General features: G+C 38.1%; 1 protein-coding gene across 1 annotated transcript in view; it reads right to left on the bottom strand.

The window, feature by feature from the left end:
- The window catches only part of LOC127439188 (DNA-directed RNA polymerase, mitochondrial-like), an 83,102-nt gene that overhangs the window by 38,315 nt on the left and 21,557 nt on the right, over positions 1–23,230 (bottom strand). Inside the window, exons 6-15 of the mRNA XM_051695324.1 lie at positions 21,206–21,355; positions 19,389–19,556; positions 18,889–19,059; positions 18,165–18,404; positions 13,773–14,564; positions 12,186–12,308; positions 11,565–11,687; positions 7,354–7,533; positions 2,738–2,824; positions 192–305 (exon numbers count right to left, since the gene is read on the bottom strand). Of these exons, the coding sequence (XP_051551284.1) occupies positions 192–305; positions 2,738–2,824; positions 7,354–7,533; positions 11,565–11,687; positions 12,186–12,308; positions 13,773–14,564; positions 18,165–18,404; positions 18,889–19,059; positions 19,389–19,556; positions 21,206–21,355 (2,148 nt within the window). The remainder of the gene's footprint in view (positions 1–191; positions 306–2,737; positions 2,825–7,353; positions 7,534–11,564; positions 11,688–12,185; positions 12,309–13,772; positions 14,565–18,164; positions 18,405–18,888; positions 19,060–19,388; positions 19,557–21,205; positions 21,356–23,230) is intronic.

Genomic DNA, 23,230 nt, shown 5'->3' with positions numbered 1-23,230 from the left:
AGATTTGAGACCCAGAGCGAATTGTATAATATGGACTAAAAGCCACAATTTTGATTTCATGGGGTCAAGTACAACTTAGCAACTTGTTAATACTAAAACGGCCTCAAATCATGGGACTATAATTATAGTAAATTGCAATTATGCTAACAAATATTTCATTTCATATACGTTTTTTCGATAATTACACTTACCATTTGGTTTTTCATTCTGTGGTAGGGCTGAATGATAGGAAGTCCCAGCGGCGTCACCCACTCCACTGTTCTCCCTGACTTAGATATTAGCCTAGCGCTCTCCGTCAGCCAGTCCTGAGACGAAAAAGATGAGGGGTCACAACAGCATCAACCAATAAACACAGAATAGTTTCTATTGAAAATTAGATTTTTCAGATATCTAACTGAATTTGCATAATGAATTGCACCCATCCACCAAGCAATCTGAATCGAAATTAAAACCCCTATCCGTGACGAGAAAACCATCTGTTATTTGTCCACTCTGCTAACTTCTCCTGAAAAACAGCATGGTAAAAGTAGCCGCCAAAAAAGATAACTTAAGTCTCCGGCTGTGCTACGTGGAAAAATCCAGATGCACAGGTGGAAAGTTGTTGCGGAGTTGAAGCGTTTACAAAAACCTGCTGATCCACAGCAACAGTGCTGGATCCACAGATTGGCTGCCACAAATATGCCAAAGTCGCAAGGTCCCAAGTGCTCTCCCGGAACGTTTTGTGAGAGATAAATTCCTCTGTTCCTTTGGAAGCGGGCCGGGCCTGAAGTGGATCCATTCATCAGAATGTTCTCTAACAGTCAAGGCCTGAAGCCCACTACCCGCCATGCCCCACTCCACCACTTCTGTATCAGGAGGGAATTACCCAACTACCTGGGCTCAACCAGCCCCACCTCCCTCTCTTTCTCTATGATCTGACCCATTTAGGAAGCTGGCTGTTTCTGTTTTTTGCTGTCTCAGGCAAAGTGGGGTATATTTCACATTTGCTTTACCTGTCTGGTTGTTTCCCCAGGTCTTATATTGTTTTCCAGTAAAAATCTCGAAACATTGCTAAATCAAGATACATTTTCTTGAAGCAAAATATGACAAGATATTAAGGTTTTTTTTCAGAGCCACACAAAATGTAGGTTTTTTTTATTTGCCAATGGGGTAAAAAAAAAACTTCCTTTTGAAATAAGTTAATTTTTCTTATCCAATATGCAAATAATTTTAAGCATTAAAATCACTACATTTTAAAAGATTTCTATAAAAAAAAAAAAAAAAAGAGGCTTAATAAATACACTGGCAGCCAAAAGTTTGGAATAATGTACAGATTTTGCTCTTATGGAAAGAAATTGGTACTTTTATTTATCAAAGTGGCATTCAACTAATCACAATGTATAGTCAGGACATTAATAATGTGAAAAATTACTGTTACAATTTGATAAAAATGTTCAGAATTTCTTAAACTACTTCAAAGTGTTCTCATCAAAAAATCCTCAACGTGCAGCAATGACAGCTTTGCAGATCCTTGACATTCCAGCTGTCAGTTTGTCCAGATACTCAGGTGACATTTCACCCCACACTTCCTGTAGCACTTGCCATAGATGTGGCTGTCTTGTCGGGCACTTCTCACGCACCTTACAGTCTAGCTGATCCCACAAAAGCTCAATGGGGTTAAGATCCATAACACTCTTTTCCAATTATCTGTTGTCCAATGTCTGTGTTTCTTTGCCCACTCTAACCTTTTATTTTTGTTTTTCTGTTTCAAAAGTGGCTTTTTCTTTGCAATTCTTCCCATAATGCCTGCACCCCTGAGTCTTCTCTTTACTGTTGTACATGAAACTGGTGTTGAGTGGGTAGAATTCAATGAAGCTGTCAGCTGAGGACATGTGAGACGTCTATTTCTCAAACTAGAGACTCTGATGTACTTATCCTCTTGTTTAGTTGTACATCCTTCCACATCTCTTTCTGTCCTTGTTAGAGTCAGTTGTCCTTTGTCTTTGAAGACTGTAGTGTACACCTTTGTATGAAATCTTCAGTTTTTGGGCAATTTCAAGCATTGTATAGCCTTCACTCCTCAAAACAATGATTGACTGACGAGTTTCTAGAGAAAGCTGTTTCTTTTTTCCATTTTTGACCTAATATTGACCTAAAGACATGTCAGTCTGTTGCATACTGTGGCAACTCAAAAACAAACACAAAGATAATGTTAAGCTTCATTTAACGAACCATATAGCTTTCAGCTGTGTTTGATATAATGGCAAGTGATTTTCTAGTACCAAATTAGCAATTTATCATGATTACTCAAGGATAAGGTGATGGAGTGATGGCTGCTGGAAATGGGGCCTGTCTTGATTTTATCAAAAATACCTTTTTCAAATAGTGATGGTGCTGTTTTTTACATCAGTAATGTCCTGACTATATTTTGTGATCAGTTGAATGCCACTTTGGTGAATTAAAGTACCAATTTCCTTCTGAAAAAGCAAAATCTGTACATTATTCCAAACTTGTGGCCGCCAGTGTATGTCATTTTGCTACTCAAGTAAATGTATCTTGTTTTAAGGATATGTTGTTTAGATATTTTAACTGAAAAAACAAAAATACAAAACAAAAAAAAAAACAACATGTTTAGAAAATTATATTTGCAGTGCATTCATTCAAAGTAAAGAGAGGAGAGGCAAGAGTTTGAATTTTAGTTTTTATACAATATATAAAGGGAGGAAACTTGTGACAAACAAGAGTTGATGTTGTATACCTGAATCTCCCTTGTCCCAGTGAACATTTCCTTTAAGCTGCTGAAAACTTGTTGCACCAGGTAATGTGAAGCATCCCAAATGTATTCCTGTGGATAGAAAATAGCACATTACTAGACACAGCATAAACAACCACAAGAGCATGAATTAAAAGCACAACCCTATTTACTTTAATACATGTTCTTGATTTTACTGCAACAATTAATTGGTGCACTACTGTAATCTTTCATCAAATGTAATGCAATAATTTGTTCCACCTTTGAAACAACTTTCCTTTTCAGATCCCCTCCAACCACCTAATTTTTAACAATCCAATCGATTCCTGTTGGATAAAATCAAGTCCCACCCTACATCTTGCACTCAGCTATATGATACATTAATGAAATAAAATGGGTTGCGATCACAGATTATTGGGCTTGGATGGCTCGGTTTGTCCAAGGGAACACATTAGCACTGTGACGGGACAGTGTATCCAGCTACAGTCAGCAATTGTACAGCTACATCAGGCTGGGATATCAAACACAAAGTTTTTGCTAATAGAAACGGCAAAACAAATAACAGAAAAATCACCAAAAATATCATTAAAGTGCAACAATCGAATGACTACAATGGTATTCAACACTGGTTTTGCTTTAGCAAGCAGTATGTGGATATTATCTCCCCTGACTCTAAGAGGTGATAATTCTATCCCTGCCTGGGAGAGAGATGAGAAAAGCGTCACTTGTTTCTATGGTTGCCCACAGAGGATCACACTTGGGGAAATCAAGACTGACGCAAACAGAGGGAAACTTAATCCTTATTGTTCATGTCACATGCAGAAACCTACAATGTAAAGCTTATAGACCACTAAATGTAGCTTAAAGGTGAAGTATGTAATTTCTGCACTACTAGCATTACCAAATGTAATTGAAGAAGAAAAAAAAAAAAAAGAAAAAAAAGATTGTTTGCAAACAAGTTTCTTCCACCAAAAACACACCACTGGTTGAGCAAATATTGCCAATCGGGCTGGTGATTTGAAATATAGTTATTTCTGCATTAAGCTGTATATATACACACACACACACACACATATATACACACACACACACACACACACACATATATATACTTGAAAAAAAAGAAAAGAAACGTCCTTTCATATTCAACTGCTTTTATTTTCAGCAAACTTAACATGTGTAAATATTTGTATGAACATGAAAAGATTCAACAACTAAGACATAACTGAACAAGTTTCACAGTCATGTGACTAACAGAACTGGAATAATGTGTCCCTGAACAAAGGGGGGGTCAAAATCAAATGTAACAGTCAGTATCTGGTGTGGCCACCAGCTGCATTAAGTACTGCAGTGCATCTCCTCCTCATGGATTGCACCAGATTTGCCAGTTCTTGCTGTGAGATGTTACCCCACACTTCCACCAAGGCACTTGCAATTTCCTGGACATTTCTGGGGGGAATGGCCCTAGCCCTCACCCTCCGATCCAACAGGTCCCAGACGTGCTCAATGGGATTGAGATCCGGGCTCTACGCTGGCCATGGCAGAACACTGACCTGTCTTGCAGGAAATCACGCACAGAATGAGCAGTATGGCTGGTGGCATTGTCATGCTGGAGGGTCATGTCAGGATGAGCCTGCAGGAAGGGTACCACATGAGGGAGGAAGATGTCTTCCCTGTAACGCACAGCGTTGGGATTGTCTGCAATGACAACAAGCTCAGTCCAATAATGCTGTGACACACTGCCCCAGACCATGACGGACCCTCCAACTCCAAATCGATCCCACTCCAGAGTACAGACCTTGGTGTAATGCTCATTCCTTCGACGATAAACACGAGTCCGACCATCACCCCTGGTGAGACGAAACCATGACTCGTCAGTGAAGAGCACTTTTTGCCAGTCCTGTCTTGTCCAGCAAAGGTGGGTTTGTGCCCATAGGTGATGTTGTTGTCTGTGATGTCTAGTAAGGACCTGCCTTACAACAGGCCTACAAGCACTCAGTCCAGCCTCTCTCAGCCCACTGTGGACAGTCTGAGCACTGATGGAGGGATTGTGTGTTCCTGGTGTAACTCGGGCAGTTATTTGTAGATATTTGTCTACCTGTTTCCTCCAGCAACTTCACAAAGTCCTTTGTTGTTGTTCTGGGATTGAATTGCACTTTTCGCACCAGACTATGTTCATCTCTATGAGACAGAATGAGTCTCCTTCCTGAGCAGTATGATGGCTGCTTGATCCCATGGTGTCTATACTTGCGTACTATAGTTTGTACAGATAAACGTGGTACCTTCAGGCATTTGGAAATGTACCAGACTTGTGGAGGTCCACAATTTTTTTTTCTGAGGTCTTGGCTGATTTCTTTTGATTTTCCCATGATGTCAAGCAAAGAGGCACTGAGTTTGAAGGTAGTCCTTAAAATACATCCACAGGTACACCTCCAATTCAGTACACCTCCTACCAGAAGCTAACTGGCTAATTGTCTAAAGGCTGGACAAAATTTTCTAGAATTTTCCAAGCTGCTTAAAAGGCACAGTTAACTTAGTGTATGTAAACTTCTGAACAACTGGGATTGTGATATAGTCAATTAAAAGTGAAACAATCTGTCTGTAAACAATTGTTGGAAAAATTACTCGTGTCATGCACGGAGTAGATGTCCTAAATGACTTGCCAAAACTATAGTTTGCTAATATTAAATCTGTGGAGTGGTTAAAAAATTAGTGTATGTAAACTTCTGACTTCAACTGTATATTCTTTAACTTTGTTTAAATAACTTTTAAAATGATGTACTCAAATTATTAATTATCTTTAACAAAATGTTATCATCATATATTATCATATTTCATCAACTTTGTACACAAAACATTTCTACATGACTGAGTGCAACTTACAGAAAATCACATTCATTCAGCCCCTCCGAGAAATTCAGAAAGTTCATTAATTGAAGGACTCATCAAACTGATTCAAAACGAGAACTTGTGAGCTGGTGAATTACTGTTTTAAAAGTACTGGCTCATAAGAGTCATTTAGTCATGAATCGGACTAAACCAGTCACCGTGTTTGTTGTTGAGTACAGCCAGCGAACACAACGCAATAGAAAGGCGCGCTGTTTTTGTGTTATTTCACAGTGCACGCTTTATGTCACCACATTCAATTCAGACTGCAATCTCTTAACTTGGGTAAAATATTATTTCTTTAGTGACGCTGGTAGTTCAGCGGTGGAGCAAAGGAAAACTGGAGCAGGAAAACAGAAAGATACTGTTTTCATAGCGAACACTGGGGTGAAAGGATACAATCTGATTTTGCCCACCAGCCAATTTGATTTTTTTTTTTTTTACCAGCTCCTTTAGTTATTAACAAAGGTATATAAAACACCACTTCTGAAGTGGTAGTGAATAATGATAACACACATGACAATTCATTAATGTCTCTGCATGTCATTTGCTTTGTATGGTTATGTATTCAGCCACAAATGTTTTAAATGGAATTAAGCAATGTTGAATTCACAATGCATGTAAATGTGAACTGCTCCGTGGAAATAAAGCGAACTAAACTTAGAACACCTCCTGAGATGGTCTGAAATCATTTGCAGCATTCTCATGGATGACACCGTTCTTGCAGTTGCAAACTACTGTATTTTCAGATGACTGAAACAGCAGAAACTCTCTGCATGCGCGTTCCATGAGAAGCGTTGTGCTTATATGCGGCAGAGCGCCTCTGAATACACAGCAAATCAGTGGTTTTTCTTTTGTCTGTTCTTCAAAATATAATCAAGTGTGTTTCTTCAAACACGCGTCTTTGTGTCTGACAGCATTTCTCGTCATATGTCACGCCAAGATTTTGATAAGTCGCCCGCCACAGAAATAACCCACCACTACGCATAAAATATCCACATTTGGAAAGTTGGTGGGTTGGTGCTAATTTTACTCTGAACAAAAGGAAAAACACAGAATTTACTAATTTAATTAACCAAAGGTTACATCACAAATACACACACAATTACTTGAAGGCAATCAAGCAATATTATTTACAAGAAAAAGAGAGAACCGCTCGTTCTTTGGCTGGAGCTTTAGCCTCAATAAACCATCTGAAAACTAACATAAACGCCAAGAAACTGAAACCTGCTTAAAATGAATAATAGTTCAATGGGACGAATTCATTGCAAAACAATGCACCAGTTATTAGATATAGAATTTATCCTTGGACCTGTCCATGTTGTCATTATTTCTGTGAGAGAAACTTCACTGTGGGAATGTGTGGCCATGGAACTTGTCACCTTCAGGCGTGTGTGGCGTTCGCTGATACGCATGACTCTGCGAGCGCTGAAAGTCCCGCGTAATTGAAAGAAATTCCTCTGATCATGCAAGCTATAACATTGCTACATGCAACACCACAAATTTAAATGTTTATCTGTTCTGCTGTTGCAAATAAAATAATAGTATGAATGCATCTTACCCAAGTTACAGGCTAAATCAACGTGAACGTTTTCAAACATTACTAATTTTTTCCGAAAATCATCCCGCAGGCCGGAGATGACTCCTTGGCAGGTCGCATGTTTGACACCCCTGCTGTATACCCAGATTTTATTTCACCATCTATGCTTACTTTACCAAAGCATGAAAAGCCTCACCTTAGGAAAATCATCGATTTCCTTGAGTCTCTTTTCGATTTGCAGACGGCCCCCGTAGCGAGTGACGCCATAGACCACAGTCATCACCGTCTGCTTCACCACCTTCCTGCTGATGAAGCCCTCTAGCACCTGTGCGATCTTCAAACCCTTCTCTGCATCCCGAGCCCTAAACTCCTCCACCTATGAGACACAGGACAGAACACTCAATAGCAGAGTCAGGCACTGGCAGGAAGCACCGTCTTCGAGGCCACTTCCTCATTGAGAATCGATAATTCAATGCGCTTGCCTTTCACGTGTGTGTGAAATGATTACCTTCATATTAAGAATAAACAAGAGTCCTCGTTACTTATTGGTGCTCTTACTGTACACCGAACAGTCTTGTTCCAGAAGTAAAAATGGCATTCATTCTTTCCATTCACAAATTAACTTTTAATGATAAATTATAGCTCCGAGCTCCGAGATTGTTAATAGATGGTATATGTTTCTGTTGAAGCCATTAGTCTGTGTTATTTTAACCTAATTTTTTTGAAATCATGTTTAATCAAGGAATCTTGGTGAAGAACTACACTACCCACAATCATATGGAGACACGCTCCACCAATCAGAGAATCACGCCAAACAAATGACCGCCCACTTGCTTGTGAATGACACAATCGAGCCAGTCCTTCCAATACTCTCAAACTGCTTATATATTTGTAAATATCTGAATATTTTGCAATACAATTTTTATATATTGTTTTATACTTATAATCAACAATTTAAAATGTATAGTTTTATACTTGTCCATCGCTTTAAATTTGATTACGTCATTCGCAATTCTGGAATTGTAGTTTGTGCTCTCATGAAAGACGGTAAGTCTACTACCTTTATCTTTTTGTCCAATTTTCAAATACTTTTTGCTTCAAATAAAAGTTTATAATGTTGTGATTCACCTAAGAACTTGTTGGTTTGGTTCATGGCTTAGAACTCTTTTCTGAAGGATTTTATGAAATTCCTATGGAAGAAATGATTGGGGAAAATGCTTCCAGAACCCAGATGGCTAAAAAAGTGGGAGGGAACTGTTGCATTCTATAAGGATGTCAGAAATATCACAATTATTAGAGGTGCGTGATATATTAGCAACTGTTGCCCACCATTTCTTTGACAAGCATTTGGAGTAATGGGTGTTTGAGTAGTTTTAAACTGAATTTTATAGAAATGATCCAAAACAATAAAAAATAAAAAACCATTGCTGAGTCACTTATAATAGCGGCACAAGGTACCTAAAGAGAATACACCAAGATTATAATAGTTTTAAATTTCTCGTTTAGTTTTATTTCCATTTCATTTTCAATTTGTCAATCCACTTTAGAATGCCTTTTGTTTGTTCGTTTTTTGTTCGTTTTTAGCTTAGTTTTTTTAATATTTTCTAGTCTAAGTTTAGTTTTAGTTTTTCAGTACATTTAGTACTGTAGTTTACATTTTAGTATTTATATTAAGGGATAAATGGAAAATGGGGAAAACAGGCATTTGGGGAATGTGGGTCGTATAGCTGGACCCCCCAATTTACAGTGTAAATAATAATAAAAAAATCTTTAAATTTAAATAAGACCAAATGAATTTCATCAGTGATATAAGAGTAAAACAAAACACACATTAAAACACATAATTTTTTATAGGCTTCTTGATGCATGGTTTGAAAGTGTACTTTTCAATTTATTGGATTTTTTTCCCTTTTATATATGTGCCACAAACATTACTGCCAACAAACACTAAACACTGTGACTTGTCAGCCTATGTGTCATAAATGCAAAAGTCCCAGACACACAATGGCACAATGGTAGTGATTCCTGCTTTGTTGCTAATGCAATGATGTCAATAGGCCCTCTATTGCAGTGAGAGATGGGGGAATTAAAAATGGTCAGTCCTCAGAGTGTGGGGTGAGAGAGAGTGAGACAGACACCTGATGCTGTGTGTGTGTTGATCGTCTGGGCTTCAACGATAAATTTAAGCTTCTCCGACTCCCACTTCGTCTTTCCAATGAAATGTTACAATATTTTTGTTTAGTTTCAGTTTTTCAATTATGATTTTTTAGTTTAGTTTTTTAGTTTATGTCAAAGTTTTTTTAATTTAGTTTTCCTCTTCGTTTTAGTTTATGATAATAACCTTGGGATACACTTTTTATTCAATCTTTTTTCAATCTTTAAATTAATCTTTAGAAGAGCATACTATGAATTAAACTGTGTCAGCACTCATTCCCATTTAAACATGCATAACATCAGCAAGGACACCTACAACCCCAATTCCGAAAAAGTTGGGACAGTATGAAAAATGTTAATAAAAACAAAAAGGAGTGATTTGTAAATTATATTCACCCTTTGCTATATTGAATGCACTACAACTAAACATAATATGTTGCTTTACCTTGTGAATTTCATTGTTTTTTTTAATGTACAGTAATTTCAAAGTGCTGATAACAGCTTGGATGGTCCTTTTCCTCTTTGGCATGGAGAACACGATGGCTGTATTGTTCAAAAACTATTTGAAATGTGGACTCATCGGGCCAAAAAACACAGTTCCACTGTTCTACTTTCCATCTAAGATGAGACCGAGCCCAGAGAAGTCAGCAGCCCTTCTGGACAGTGTTGATGTATGGCTTCTGCTTTGCATAGTAAAGTCTTAACTTGCATCTGTGGATGCAGCGGTGAGTGGTGTTGACTAACAAAGGTTTACTAAAGTAATCCCAAGCCCATGTTCATGATATCCATTACAGATGAATTATGTTTTTTGAGACAGTGACGTCTGAGGTATCGGAGATCACACGCATTCAGAAGTGGGTTTCATCTGCACAGAGGGGAGGAACAGGTTCATTAATCACACATGAGGTGTGAAAGTTGTCTTATTGGGGCTTGAGAGCTTATCCTATGAAACTGAAGGTCTGATCTCGGCTCGTGAAGAGTCAGGGGACAATGAGGCTGTGTTTAAGCCAAACTCTGAATCAGCACTTTGACCAGCTCAGAGTTCATTGAGAATCTGCTTTGTACTAAGGTGCTATGGTAAGCTCAACCTATTGTTTTTGGCAAGAATGGTTCATGACTTTATTTTAGAGTTTACACTCACTTACACTGCGTTCCCAAATTTAGCAAAATCAATACATAGCTCAATACCTCCAGATGGTATTCTCTAAAAATATGCAGTCTTCCCAGAACTGGATACTGGAGGTTTGTGACCATGAGCTGAGTCTGTGCTTTGTAGAGCTTCAATAATTAGCTAAATAAACAAATCAAATCTAATAGAGAAATCAATTATAATAAAATCTATTAATTATAATCAAAATAATGCTGGATGTCCCCAAGGGTGCAGTTCCATATTGCAAAAGTATTTTTGAAATATATTGTAAATATAGTATGGTTGAAATAAATTGCAAATTTTAAAATATATTACATGTACTGCAAGGGTAAAAAAAATAGGCATTCCAAAATCTACATTTTTTAGATGCAAACACAAATGTGTATGGACTAAAACAAGGTTTTATGTGAATGTATCCACACCTTTAAAATATGTAAGCAACTATAAGTAGCTTTATTTAGAACTTTCAAATGCACCAGGAAAGCAGTCAAATTAGTGGGGGAAAAGCATAAACTATTTTTTATTCTTGCTGAATATTTTTTTAATATAAATTTAAGTTCATATTTATATTTATATTGATTTAAAATATTCAAAAATATATTCATAATACATGTATATAGGGGTCAATGATATGACCCTTATTTTTTTGTCTGAATACATTTATGCATATTTTAAAAATGCAATTTATACAAAAAATGGCTTTAATACACCTCATCTATGATGAACATGTTTTCAATTGCTCAATAAGTCTTTATGATATTTTTGTCAGGCTTAAAGTAAAAAATGTCTGTTCTATAACTGTCCAGAGAATGTAAAAAAATAAACTAGTCTTATTAAAAGGCAGAGATCCTTTAAAAACTAGTAGTTTGCTTATATATATTTATTCAATAAGTATTTACTTAATTTGAATATTTAATTTTTATTAAAAAAAAAAAAAAAAAGAACTGTGATGACATCCTTATTTGTAACTGACTCATAAATATATATTAACATTTAGATATAAATATTTTAAAAACACATAAAAATGATCTATATCAAAAATATATTTTTTGCCTCATGGGGAAAGACAAACTGATGCCCCCTGGTGCCACAGTATAACTGACCTGCTGAGCTACACCACTGTACACATCCTGTGGCACTTCACAGGGCATTAGGTTCACCGAAGTAGCACCAATCACATCCCGCCCCAGGGCAGCATAGTGCTGGAGGCCGTTGCAAGAGCCATCCTAAAGGAAAGAGAGACAGAATGAGAGAGAGATATAGAGGATACTGTATATGTGATTATTCCCATAAGCAGACACCAGTAAAAGCCAATAAGACAAACAAGGTCACAGATTTTATCTTAAAGTCCAACGAGGATACATATACTACCACTTGAATATGATTAAAAAGCAATAACACTCGTGAAAGAAAAAGTGCGGTTATTGTAGTAATTGTGGATGAGCGAGTTTTAATGCATTAGCAAATAAGACTTCAAAAGACAGATCCACCGAGTCTGATGGCATTGAAATGTTATTTGCAGTAATTGATTAAGGCAAATATTTGGTAATAAATATGTAGTAGCACAGACAAATTTCCACCACAGAATGCTATCAAATATATTTGAAATGACATTTCTTAGTTTAAAAAATTAGCTAATGGGCTAAAAAAAGCCCATAGTTGAAGAAATGAATGCACACAGTAAGGCATACATTCAGTAGCCAGTGCATCAGCAGCAACAGTACCTGATGTACAGGGAAATATGAGATGAAGTTGGTGTGGTCGGGTGATCGAGTGGCATTTGCTATCTCCATACAACAACCCAGTGCCTGCCACGGCTCATCTGCATTCAACCACCATTTCCGACCCTGTAAAATAGAGCTGTGACTCTTGGGACCAAAGAGTGTGACAAACATTTTAATAAAACACATAACAAAAAAAAATCTGTCTCAGTTAACACTAAAAGCCAGTGATGCATTTGTATTTGGTCAGATACCAAAGAATGAATTATATTATAGTCTATGTCCAAAGTCTAAGTGCACAGAAATAATAGGTAAGCAGATGGTGCAAAGTAACATATTTAATGTATAGAAATAAATATATCAAGTATGCATAATATTTTTATGTCATTGGTAGGGATGCACTGATGTAGAAATTTTGGCAGATACACTAGCCAATAATCATTTCATGTTAAGGCTAATATGCACCCTGTCCCAAATGGCACACTTGATGTGGACTTGCGGTCTCGTGGCCTTCATTTGCGTGTTCTCGTGAAGTCTACAAGACCGCAGGGTGTCCCATTTGATATTTTAACACTCAGAGGGGAGCTCACGAGCACCCCCTTTGCACCCTCAATGTGCCCTTCGGCTGAGCCCGCATCAGTGCGAGCTCCACAGTGGACTACTACCCAACAGTCCCCACTGCTGAGGCTCTCGACCAATCACAGCGGACTGGAGTTTCCAAGCTGGAGGAAAAAATCATGGCGGACGATGCGGTGACTAAAGTCCTCGTGGTCGCGTAGTGATTTGCCTCAGTCCGGGTGGCGGAGGACGAATCCCAGTTGCCTCCGCGTCTGAGACCTTCAACCCGCGCATCTTATCACGTGGCTTGTTGAGCGTGCTGCCACGGAGACATAGTGCATGTGGAGGCTTCACGCAATCCACCGCGGCAACCACGCTCAACTCACCATGTGCCCCACCGAGAACAAACCACATTATAGGGACCACGAGGAGGATACCCCATGTGACTCTACCCTCTCTAGCAACTGGGCCAATTTGGTTGCTTAGGAGACCTGGCTGGAGTCACTCAGCACGCCCTGGGATTCAAACTCCAGGGGTGGTAGCCAGCGTATTTTACCAATGAGCTACCCAGGCCCCCATTTTTGCTTGGAATTATTAAATATAAAATAAATATCCAAGAGTTAGTGTGTTAATTGTACCCTATCAATGTCATGTCTTTTCAAATAATACGTCGTAAAACTGCATGCATATGAATAACGTAATGTATGAAAATGCCGTTATCTGATTGAAGTCTTGAAGTCTGACTAGCGCCCCGTCTGTCGGTTACGTCACCAAAGACTGGACCACAAGGACTTAGGTTGCCATCTGGGACAGGGCTACGGCCAACTGATAATCTGGACAATATATTTTCAATCTATAATTGTACTATTTTTTTGTGTTTATAATAAAGCTCCAATCTAAAACAGCATAAGCTGAAATCAGCTTTAAAAAGTCTCTAATGTCATCTGGTTCCAATATCGGCAAATTCAAACCAAAGCCGATTTAAAAAATACACTATCATTGGATGATACTGATGATACTTTTAATGCTTACGTTAAGAGGATGGTCTGCTGAGTCGAGAATATCTTCCATGATGCTTTCTGCATACTCCAGTCTTCCAGCTAGTGAGCTACGCTTCTTTAAACCAGTGAGATTCACCAGGTGGATCTTCAACCAGTCGAGACCTTTGGGACCAAGAGGTCTTCCCTCGGCAAAGAGCAGCAAGGCCCTGGTCACATCGCTTCCCAGGTGATTAAAATAAGGTGGTCGAGGGTACGTACGGCCACGGAAGTCCATATTATGAGGGAACCAGAAGATTTCGTCCCTTACATGGTTGGCGATAGACAGTTTATAGAGTGCATCCATTCGGAGGCTGTGCATTTCTGCAACCTTCTTTTTGGCTTTAATGCCCTCTCGTTTCATGTAGGCCTTCTCCGCCTGAGTGTATGTAGGGTCGTGAGGGTTGAAACGTGGAATATCGGGGGCTTCGGACAAGGGTGGTGGGATGCAGAGCTTGTCACTTCCCTTGTCATTGAAGATCGAGATGATAATGTCCAACAGGTTCTTGTTGATCTTCCAAGTGCAGTTGCCCACCTGATTGAGGGAGTCCAGCACGGCGTGGAGATCCTCATCTCGGCTCTTCTCCAGAAGGAGTTGGTGCTGGATGGCTCCATCGGTTGCACGCATCAGCTTGGTTGGAGTCAGCAGGTAAGCACCGCTTTTAGGGGATGTCCAAGGCACTGGTGGACAAAGCATTGGCATGACGTAGGAGTCAAAAGTAAGTTTGGTTTCCATCGCCTCCCTCTGCATTTGGGTCACAATAGGGTGCGGCTTGATAAAGCCAATCTAATGTAGATGTAGAGGAGGAGAGTACATGAGAATCAAGAACTTACCTTAAAGGCATGCCGTCAAATGGACAGTAAACATGGGTAATGAAGTCTTTTATTGCTGAGACAGATCTACATTAATAACCATCCCCCGTCAGTGGCTTGCAGCAGCCCTGTAACCCATCTTAAATAAACTAGAGATGATGCATGTGTGCTGCTGTAAAGTGTTTATGGATCACAACAGATGTAACTGTATTTGACAGCTAGATAAACAACTTCTATTCAAAGAGAAAAAGAAAGACATGCTAATGGCTTGTCTAAACAGTACCACAGATACAATGGACACAATGGTGAATCAACAGACAGCTTAAGCTTGCTGTCTATTTGTAATTCAACATGCAAAGTAAATGATAGGCACCAAGTACACACAGGTAGAGCACTGCATCTGTTCACTTTAAATGAGAGAATTATTATTATGTTGGCTTGACAACTATAAACTTTGATTAGGTTTTTTTTTTTTTTTGTAATTCCTAAACAAAGTCATACATTTTCTGTAACTCCTGGAGCTTTCAAGCTTCATCCACTAAACATGGCACAGAACTTCAGACTGTTTTGACTTAGTGTGCTATTTCTGATCAAATATATTCACACAGCGGGCGATTAATAATCTGAAAAATCCCATAGACTTGAATTGACAATGTTTAAAGGGATAGTTCACCCAAAAATGATATTATCTCATTATTTACTCACCCTCATGATATCCCATGTGTGTATGACTTTCTTTCTTCACCAGAACACATTTGAAGAAAATTAGAAAAATATCTTAGCTCAGTAGGTCCTTAATATGCAAGTGAATGGAGATTTCTCTTTTGAAGCTCCAAAAAAAAAAAATCACAGGCAGTCAGCATAAACGTCATCGATACGACTCAAGCGGTTAAATTAATGTCTTCTAAAGCGATACGATCACTTTTGGTGTGAAAGTAGATAAATATTTAAGTACTTTTTAACTATAATCCAACCTAGGTTGAGGTTCACGAGATGGTGGAGTCCAAGCGGTCTCTCGTGTGACGTATTTGCGTTGCCATGATACCAAAGTAATCTCACGTTCACGATCCAGGATAAGCAAATAAATGCATCATTGTGAGTAAAGAAACAGATGAATACAGATCTAAACCAAAACCAACCAAGCTACTGTACAGCGTTCCTCCTCCTCACTTGTAAACAGCACTGCTCTTCCGGCTGTGATGCACGTGTCAGTTCTCGCGTGTTTCAAATGCCAATGCGATTACACGCGCATAATGCTGCTCACCGGAAGCATGATTTAGAGTTTAAAAAAAACAGTACTTAAATATTTATCATTTTCACACCAAAAGCGATCGTGTCGCTTTAGAAAACATTAATTTAACAGCAGGTGTTGTATGGATGACTTTTATGCTGAATATCTGTTGTTTTTGGAGCTTGAAAAGAGAAATCTCCAATCACTTCCATATTAAGGACCTACTGAGCTAAGATATTTTTCTATTTCTCTTAAAATGTGTTCTGATGAAGAAAAAAGTCATTCACACTTGGGATATCATGAGGGTGAGCAAAAAATGAGAACATTTTTATTTTGGGGTGAACTATCCCTTTAAATGGGCCAACGGAATGCTCGTTAATTAAAACCCCAACTGTCCAAATTCAAATGAAAACAAATCTATAAAAGGCATTTAATCTGCTTTAAGTTGCTCTCTCTCTCTATGATGGTTTGTCTGACTATCTATGTGACAGTCTGTCTGTCCGATTATCTAGCTGGGTAGCTAGCTGTTTGTCTAACTGTAATATATATAATGTATAATCAAACATAACATTTTTATAACTAGTTTTAACTTTAAGAAAAGGTTTTGTCAAGCCAACATCAAAGTTTGCATGGAAACTATAAACCTAGTTTCATAGTTAAGATCCTAAAGATGTTAAAGTAACTTTCTGGCATGAAGTCGAAAACAACAAAAAATAATTCAGACAATTTTGTTTAAAAAAGATGCGTCTATTGTGATACACTTACTATGGAACAAAGCATTGCTCCAGAATAATGGTAAAATACACAAACGAAAATATTGTAAGATATAAACATTATACATGCTAACATGTGACTAGCATGATAATATAGCTCCTTGTCTAGCTAATCTTTCAACTCTTGACCATGTAAAGCCGGTAAAATCTGTAATTTTTTGCTTCATACTGGCAAAGATATCTATCAACAAAGATCAGTTTACACAGGGAACACTCTGTAATTATGTCAGTAAGTAACGCATAACCGCAACTTCATCAGCCTACAACAGTAGTACCACCACTAAAAGGAAATTTAGACAACTTTACACCTCAAATAATAAATCAAATAAGAAGAGACAAAAACAAGTAAACCATTTGTAGGTTGATTCCCTGTAAACTGCAAAATATTTTTGTCTTAATTACCAGTAAAATATTTAAACATCCTTAAAACAAGAATGGCTAAATTACATTCAATCTTGTTTTCAGAGAAATGTAACAAAATTTAGTGGGGTGTATACTTAAAACAAGAAAAGACTGTTTGCAGTGGGGTAAGAAAAATACTGTAAATTTGTTTTCCTTTTGAATCTTTTTTTTTCTTACCCCATTGGCAATTGTTTTGTCTTGTTGCAAGCATAAGTGTTACTAAATTTTTGTTGAGCCCGACATAGCAACATTGGCTTAAACGATGGTGTTAGTTGGGGGTGGGACTATCTGTTTGCTCGGCCAAAGGCAGACGGAGGACGTATTCAGAAATCTGAATTGAAAACAATGTTTATTTTTGCAACTGCATTTGTTGATGCTAGTGTCACAGAAATTACACACTTCAGCTTTAGCAGATAGAAGACGCTCTCCTTGAAATATCTGATAATGAAAGAGATTTGACAGCATTCATGCCACATGAATAATCCACAAACACGCTAAACTGAGAGTTCTTCCCTGCTGCACGGACCATCTGCAAGCTCAGCAGTGGAACGGGAATTGAGCTTTCAGTCTTTGAAGCCCACGGTGGAGGCCTCTGTCAGAGAGCATGGCCATGCCGAGACACAGGGCAGCGGCTTTAGGAATGAGACTCTGAGGACAAAATGGAAATCTCTCCTGATCTTTCCTGTCTTTCTTGTCCTATCCCCCTTTGCAATCCCACGGCTGTTAATCAACTGGGCAATTAAGCGGACAGTAAAAAAGAGATTCATTTTGGAGCAATCTGTCTTCTTCCGCTGACCCCGCGATCACTCGCACAGGAAAAATTATTCCATAATTCATGAAAACATGCATGACCATGAGAGGTTTTATGGGGGTGGGGGTATTACGTGACTGTTAATGGACAGTCCTGGTATAACATGAAGGCTGTCTAGCCACGGAAAGACTTTAGCATTGGACCAATAGTAAGCTTGCCTTGGGAACACTGTGAAACAACCACTATGAGAGGATCGATCCCTCTCATCTCCCCTCTAGAAATGACAACAAAATTACTCGAACTACCTATCCCAAGTTTGCTGATCATTGTAAAGTAACTACTACAAAATGATCAATCCCTCTCACATCCAGTTACGTAAGTAGGAAGTGAGCTCTCCGGCTGGTCTGCGCCACTTACCTTCCGACTGCTACGGAACGTGTACATGTGGTAGAGGACAGGAATGGGCTTCTCCTCTTGAGCAGGATTCAGGATGTTGCTCTGGACTTTTAGCTCTCGCACCATCAGGTCAACCAAGAAGCTCCCAAGCTGCACCATCAGCACCAGTGGCCAAGGAGTGTCATCGCTTAAAAGAGAGGGGCCGCTACTCCTCTCAATCTCAAGATTCGCCCAAAATTCCCGCGGCAACACATCATAGGTCTGCAATGAATCAGGAAATGATGTAAGAGCAAATGCATTGTAATCCATATTGAGAGACTGACTATTTGATACTAGAGCAACCCGAATTGCATTCGCAATGCATTTTACTTTCATACTGTGGCGTATTGAGCGAATAAAGAGTGAAACAAGACATTCAATGAATTTTAAAAATTAGGGCAGGCAGGATTTTATCCATCGGGAATTGATTGGATCGTAAAAACTGGCAAGACTGCTTGGTGACATCAACCAAAATAAACTTTATTTCCAAAACTTCATTTTGATGGAAGATTACGAAGACTTATTTTTTCCCTTCTGAATAACGTGCAACAATGAATCCTTCACAATAAGACCAAGAATGTGTATTAAGAAAGTAAATAGAGTACATTTTGACTTTTTTATTGATTTTACAAATTTTTAATTGCAATATGAGCCACAGGACAAGCAGTCATTTTTATATCGTGTCTGGCGAAAGCATAGCTTTTACCTTGGTATCGTTTGCCAGGAGTTCAGCATATGAGCTGTAGATGTTCCCGAGCTTCTCAATCATCCGACTGTGGCTTTTCTGCCGGATGCAGTACATATTGTGGACTCTGGTTCCCATCTCTTCCGCCATGATGAGTAAAGATTCCCCGCTGGGTGACAATTTGACTAAACTCTAAACAAGAAAACTTATCAGAAGCAGAGGAGAGATGCAGCTGCCATACAGCTGCTTGGCAGAGCTCCAGTCTCTTAATCACTAAATGTATTAATCACTTTGTTATGAAAGATATTCAACCATATAACTACAATTTGTTGAGAAGTACCAGTTATTGCATATTGTGCATATTGATCAATCACTTGTTTAAAGTCCAAGAGCACTGTTGAACTGTAAGAAAATTAAGAGTATGTGTGCACCTTTAATGTCAAGACCCAAGAGTTGCAAAAGAACTTGGACTCGATTTCAGGTACTTTTTATGTTTGTTTCAGGTTCAGTTCAGTAGGTACCTGAAGCATGATGTTCACATACTCCTGATCATCCAGGATACAAATGTAAGGGTATAAGCAGGTGCTCCAGGCCCTCTGGCTGTTGTTGGCTAATATCTGTTTCTTCTCTTTCAGTGCCTGAAGGAGCGCTTTCTCCCACTGTGACCGCTGGGTTGATAGTAAATCTCTCTATGAAAACATAAACGTACATTTTACTTTATTTCAGAGCACACAATATGTGCAACACTATTAAGCTAAAAAGTTCGGATTGAAATGCTTGCAATGAAGGTCTAGGCTGTGTGTCATTTTTGTCAGATTTGCACAAAAAGACAGATTACAATGTGTAGAGTCCTTATGACCTATAATTTTGGTTAAGACTAAAACTCAGATTTACATGGAAGAAACAGCCTTATCGTTTCGTGCTTAATTGGGACACATTGTGTAATGCAAAAAACTGCAAACTCATTCTGTCCTGCCACAATAAACATTTTTTTTTTTTAAATCAGCATAAATTAACTTCATTACAACAAATATTACCATGACATTTAATATCACTCATACTTTATAAAATGTACTTTACAATTTAAATAATATACTGTATAAATTATATACAAAATATTATATTAAATGAGAATGTTATAATTCTTGGTTTGAAATATAACCTGTTTTCATCAGATTCACCAAGCTACTATTTGTGGCCTGTACATTACATCACATACACAAATTCTCCTCTCAAGCAGCCTATGCCTTCCAAAATAAAATCTCATATAAATGTAGATGTGAATTTTATGCACAACAGCAACTGGGTTTAGCAGGTAGTCATTGCTGCATGTTAGAAAGTGGGTCATCTGTTTATTAGGGAGGGCTTTTCTTGTTCCCTATAGGCCGGCAGAGCAGGCGGATGACACAAATCAGGAATGGAATGGAAAGGTGACCCTCTCACAGGGCTCACAGGAATGCATTACAATGCATTTCTATTCCATTAAACTTCACTGCAAATGTTGCAGGAGCACAGGGGACCTTCCTCGTTCTACAGCAAAGGAGCACAGGCACCAAAGGTAGTGAAGTAAATGCCAGCGTCAAAAGAATTTGGATTGTAGAAATATGCCTACTTGCAACGCATGAGTTGAAAACTTTGTTGAAAAAATTGCTTAGGTGTAAATTTAGATCCTAAAAAAATATGATGTGCTAACTTTTGAAAGAAAAATCTGTGAGTCTCCACACATGTATCTGATTTTGAAAGGCCTCTTTATGCTAGTTTCCCATGTTTGAGTATTCCCACTCTTTATTTCAGTTATGCTAGACATCCCAACTATTAATACTGGCCTACAAACTGACATATGGCTCGTATGGGTGGTTGACCAACACCAGTTTCATAATATGTCCACAAGATCTTTTTAATCAACATCAAGATTCTAGGTTAAAATTTCTATAAATGTATAAGGGAAAGTGTACATTTCAGATGTTGTGACTGGTAATCATTTTTAATAATGTATTTGCCGTTACTTGGACCTGCGGCATGACAAATACATTTTTAAAAGTAAAAACACTCCATGTAGTCTCTAAATTAATATGCAGTCATAAAACTAAGAATTAGCAAAATGTTAATGCACAAGGTCATTTCTTAAAATATACAGTTAAAATCATTTTAGATGGAGTATAGTATGATAAAATAGCAGGACATTTTCAACTTTCCAAAACTATTTAATGTGAACTACCCATATGCTCTAATTAACATCCTGAATAATAAGATGAAATCCTTCATAAAAACTAGATAACTTGAAAAACAGACCATTTTATGGATTTTCATTACTGTTAGATGCATCTTGGTTTCATACCATTTTGGCCATGTGTTCAGTGACGGGCTTCATGGCCTCCACCGAGTTGATGGTTATGGTATTGGCCTTCTCCATATTCAGCTGTTGACTAAACCGATCCTGCAGTTCTTTCAGACTGAAGTCCAGTTTAGGATATGTGGCACCTTCCCTCTAAAACACAAAATGGGAGGGTAGAAGGGTCAACAACAAGGAATTAAGGCTTTAATATTAGTATTAGTCAAACGTACTATAACAGTACTCAAGCCATGAATTGACAAACTAAAAATCAATATATTTCAATTATAAATATAAGCCTATAATTAGGACCATTAAGATTTTTTGCATTCGGACATTACTTTCAGTACACTTTATTATTAAGGTGCAGGAACAGGTGTGACATCATTTCGAACAAAATCTGGCCGAAACTAAGGTGTTTTTTAGTTTGTTTCGGTGATTCGTAATAGCTCGCCAGCGCAAACTTATAGGAAAACTTTGTACCGGCTGCTAAACACCTTCTTGCTGCCATTGGTTCACATCATCGGTAGGTATGACTTGGAGCGCCACCTACTTTGAGGCTGACAACTAATTCCCGTTTGGGCATTTAAGATCAGTCAACATGAAAATGCCGGCATGCAGAGTTATTAGCAAGTTGGTTCAAATTTACCTACATCTGTACGTTTGTTCACGTAGCGACATTTTCCAAGAACATGTCATGCATTTATTTTTTTTATTATTAGCCTTTCAAAAGGAATCAAATCTACTCAAAACCGCTTAAGAGCCCATTCACTCTGTTGTTTGATATGCTGCTTTACTCATGTGTCGTCTGCAGCAAAAGCCATTCACACATCTGCCCATGGTAAGATTTGCCTCTTATTATCCTTCTTTTGTCTGTATTCTGATCATTAACACTTTTTTATACACCCATCTTTGCAGTAATATCAGTGTCATCATACATTACAATAACAGAGTGTAACCTGTGCATATTATGGCCGCATATAGCGTGTTAGCGCATTAGCGCCATGAATGTAGAATGTAAACATGACAAATTACACATTATCTACTGCAGATATATGTTAAAACTGCTTATTTTACTGACCTTGTGTGAATTATACTCATAGAATGAGGCATGAAGTAATTGACAACTAATTTTAATGTCATATTAGTTGGTGTTTTACATGTAGTCTTGAGCATCCTCATATTTAAATGCTCCTCTAAATGCCTCCCCCAGCGCGTGGCCGGTGTCTTAATGTTTGCAAATGGAATACCGTTGCTAAGCTGTTTCAAACTTCTAAGAACGTTGGCGTGAATTTATGGGAGCTTTTAATCTCCAGAAATTTTCCAGGCCTGAAAATCATGTTTATAAAATAACCTAATATTTCAATTTTTCCGTGACCATTGCAACCCTATGGGTGTTATTTCAACAAAGTCTGGACTGCCATTAACATTGTAACTGACTGCATAACTTTATAGGACAATAATGCTTTTCTGAAGCCTCCTGGCAGAACCAGTGAGTTTTGTGTGTGTGTGTGTGTGTGTGTGTGTGTGTGTGTGTGTGTGTGTGTGTGTGTGTGTAGTGATAAGTAAGCTCAAGACAATTTGTTAAATAATGAGGGCTGAGAATCACCACACAGCCAGGGGCTCAATGTTGAATAACACTGGCTCTTTATAACTGGATGTGAAAGCTGAGAGGGTATAAATCTCATTAGGACAAACATAAAAACAATCATTCATTTGAAAAAAGCAAAGACACTAATTACGACAGAGACTATTTACTTCTACCTTTCACAGTCTAAGTAGACGTTGCATTTTATGCCCCAATTAAACATGATTACAGTACATTTAAAGTGATAGATCACAAAAAAATGTAAATTCTGTTGTCATTTACTCACCTTCATGCTAGTATATGCGCAACAGACATCAGGAGTTTCATTTAAAAAATGACTTAAATCTCCCCAAAACCTATCGTATGCCTTCAGAAGACTTGGAATACGACACACGAGTCACATTAACTACATATTTGACACTTTTGGGTCCTTTTTAAGCTTT

The sequence above is a fragment of the Myxocyprinus asiaticus genome, chromosome 50, assembly GCF_019703515.2.
Source record: "Myxocyprinus asiaticus isolate MX2 ecotype Aquarium Trade chromosome 50, UBuf_Myxa_2, whole genome shotgun sequence".
NCBI lineage: Eukaryota > Metazoa > Chordata > Actinopteri > Cypriniformes > Catostomidae > Myxocyprinus > Myxocyprinus asiaticus.
Note: the sequence above shows the minus strand (reverse complement) of the source record. Positions and strands in the feature narration are given on the sequence as shown.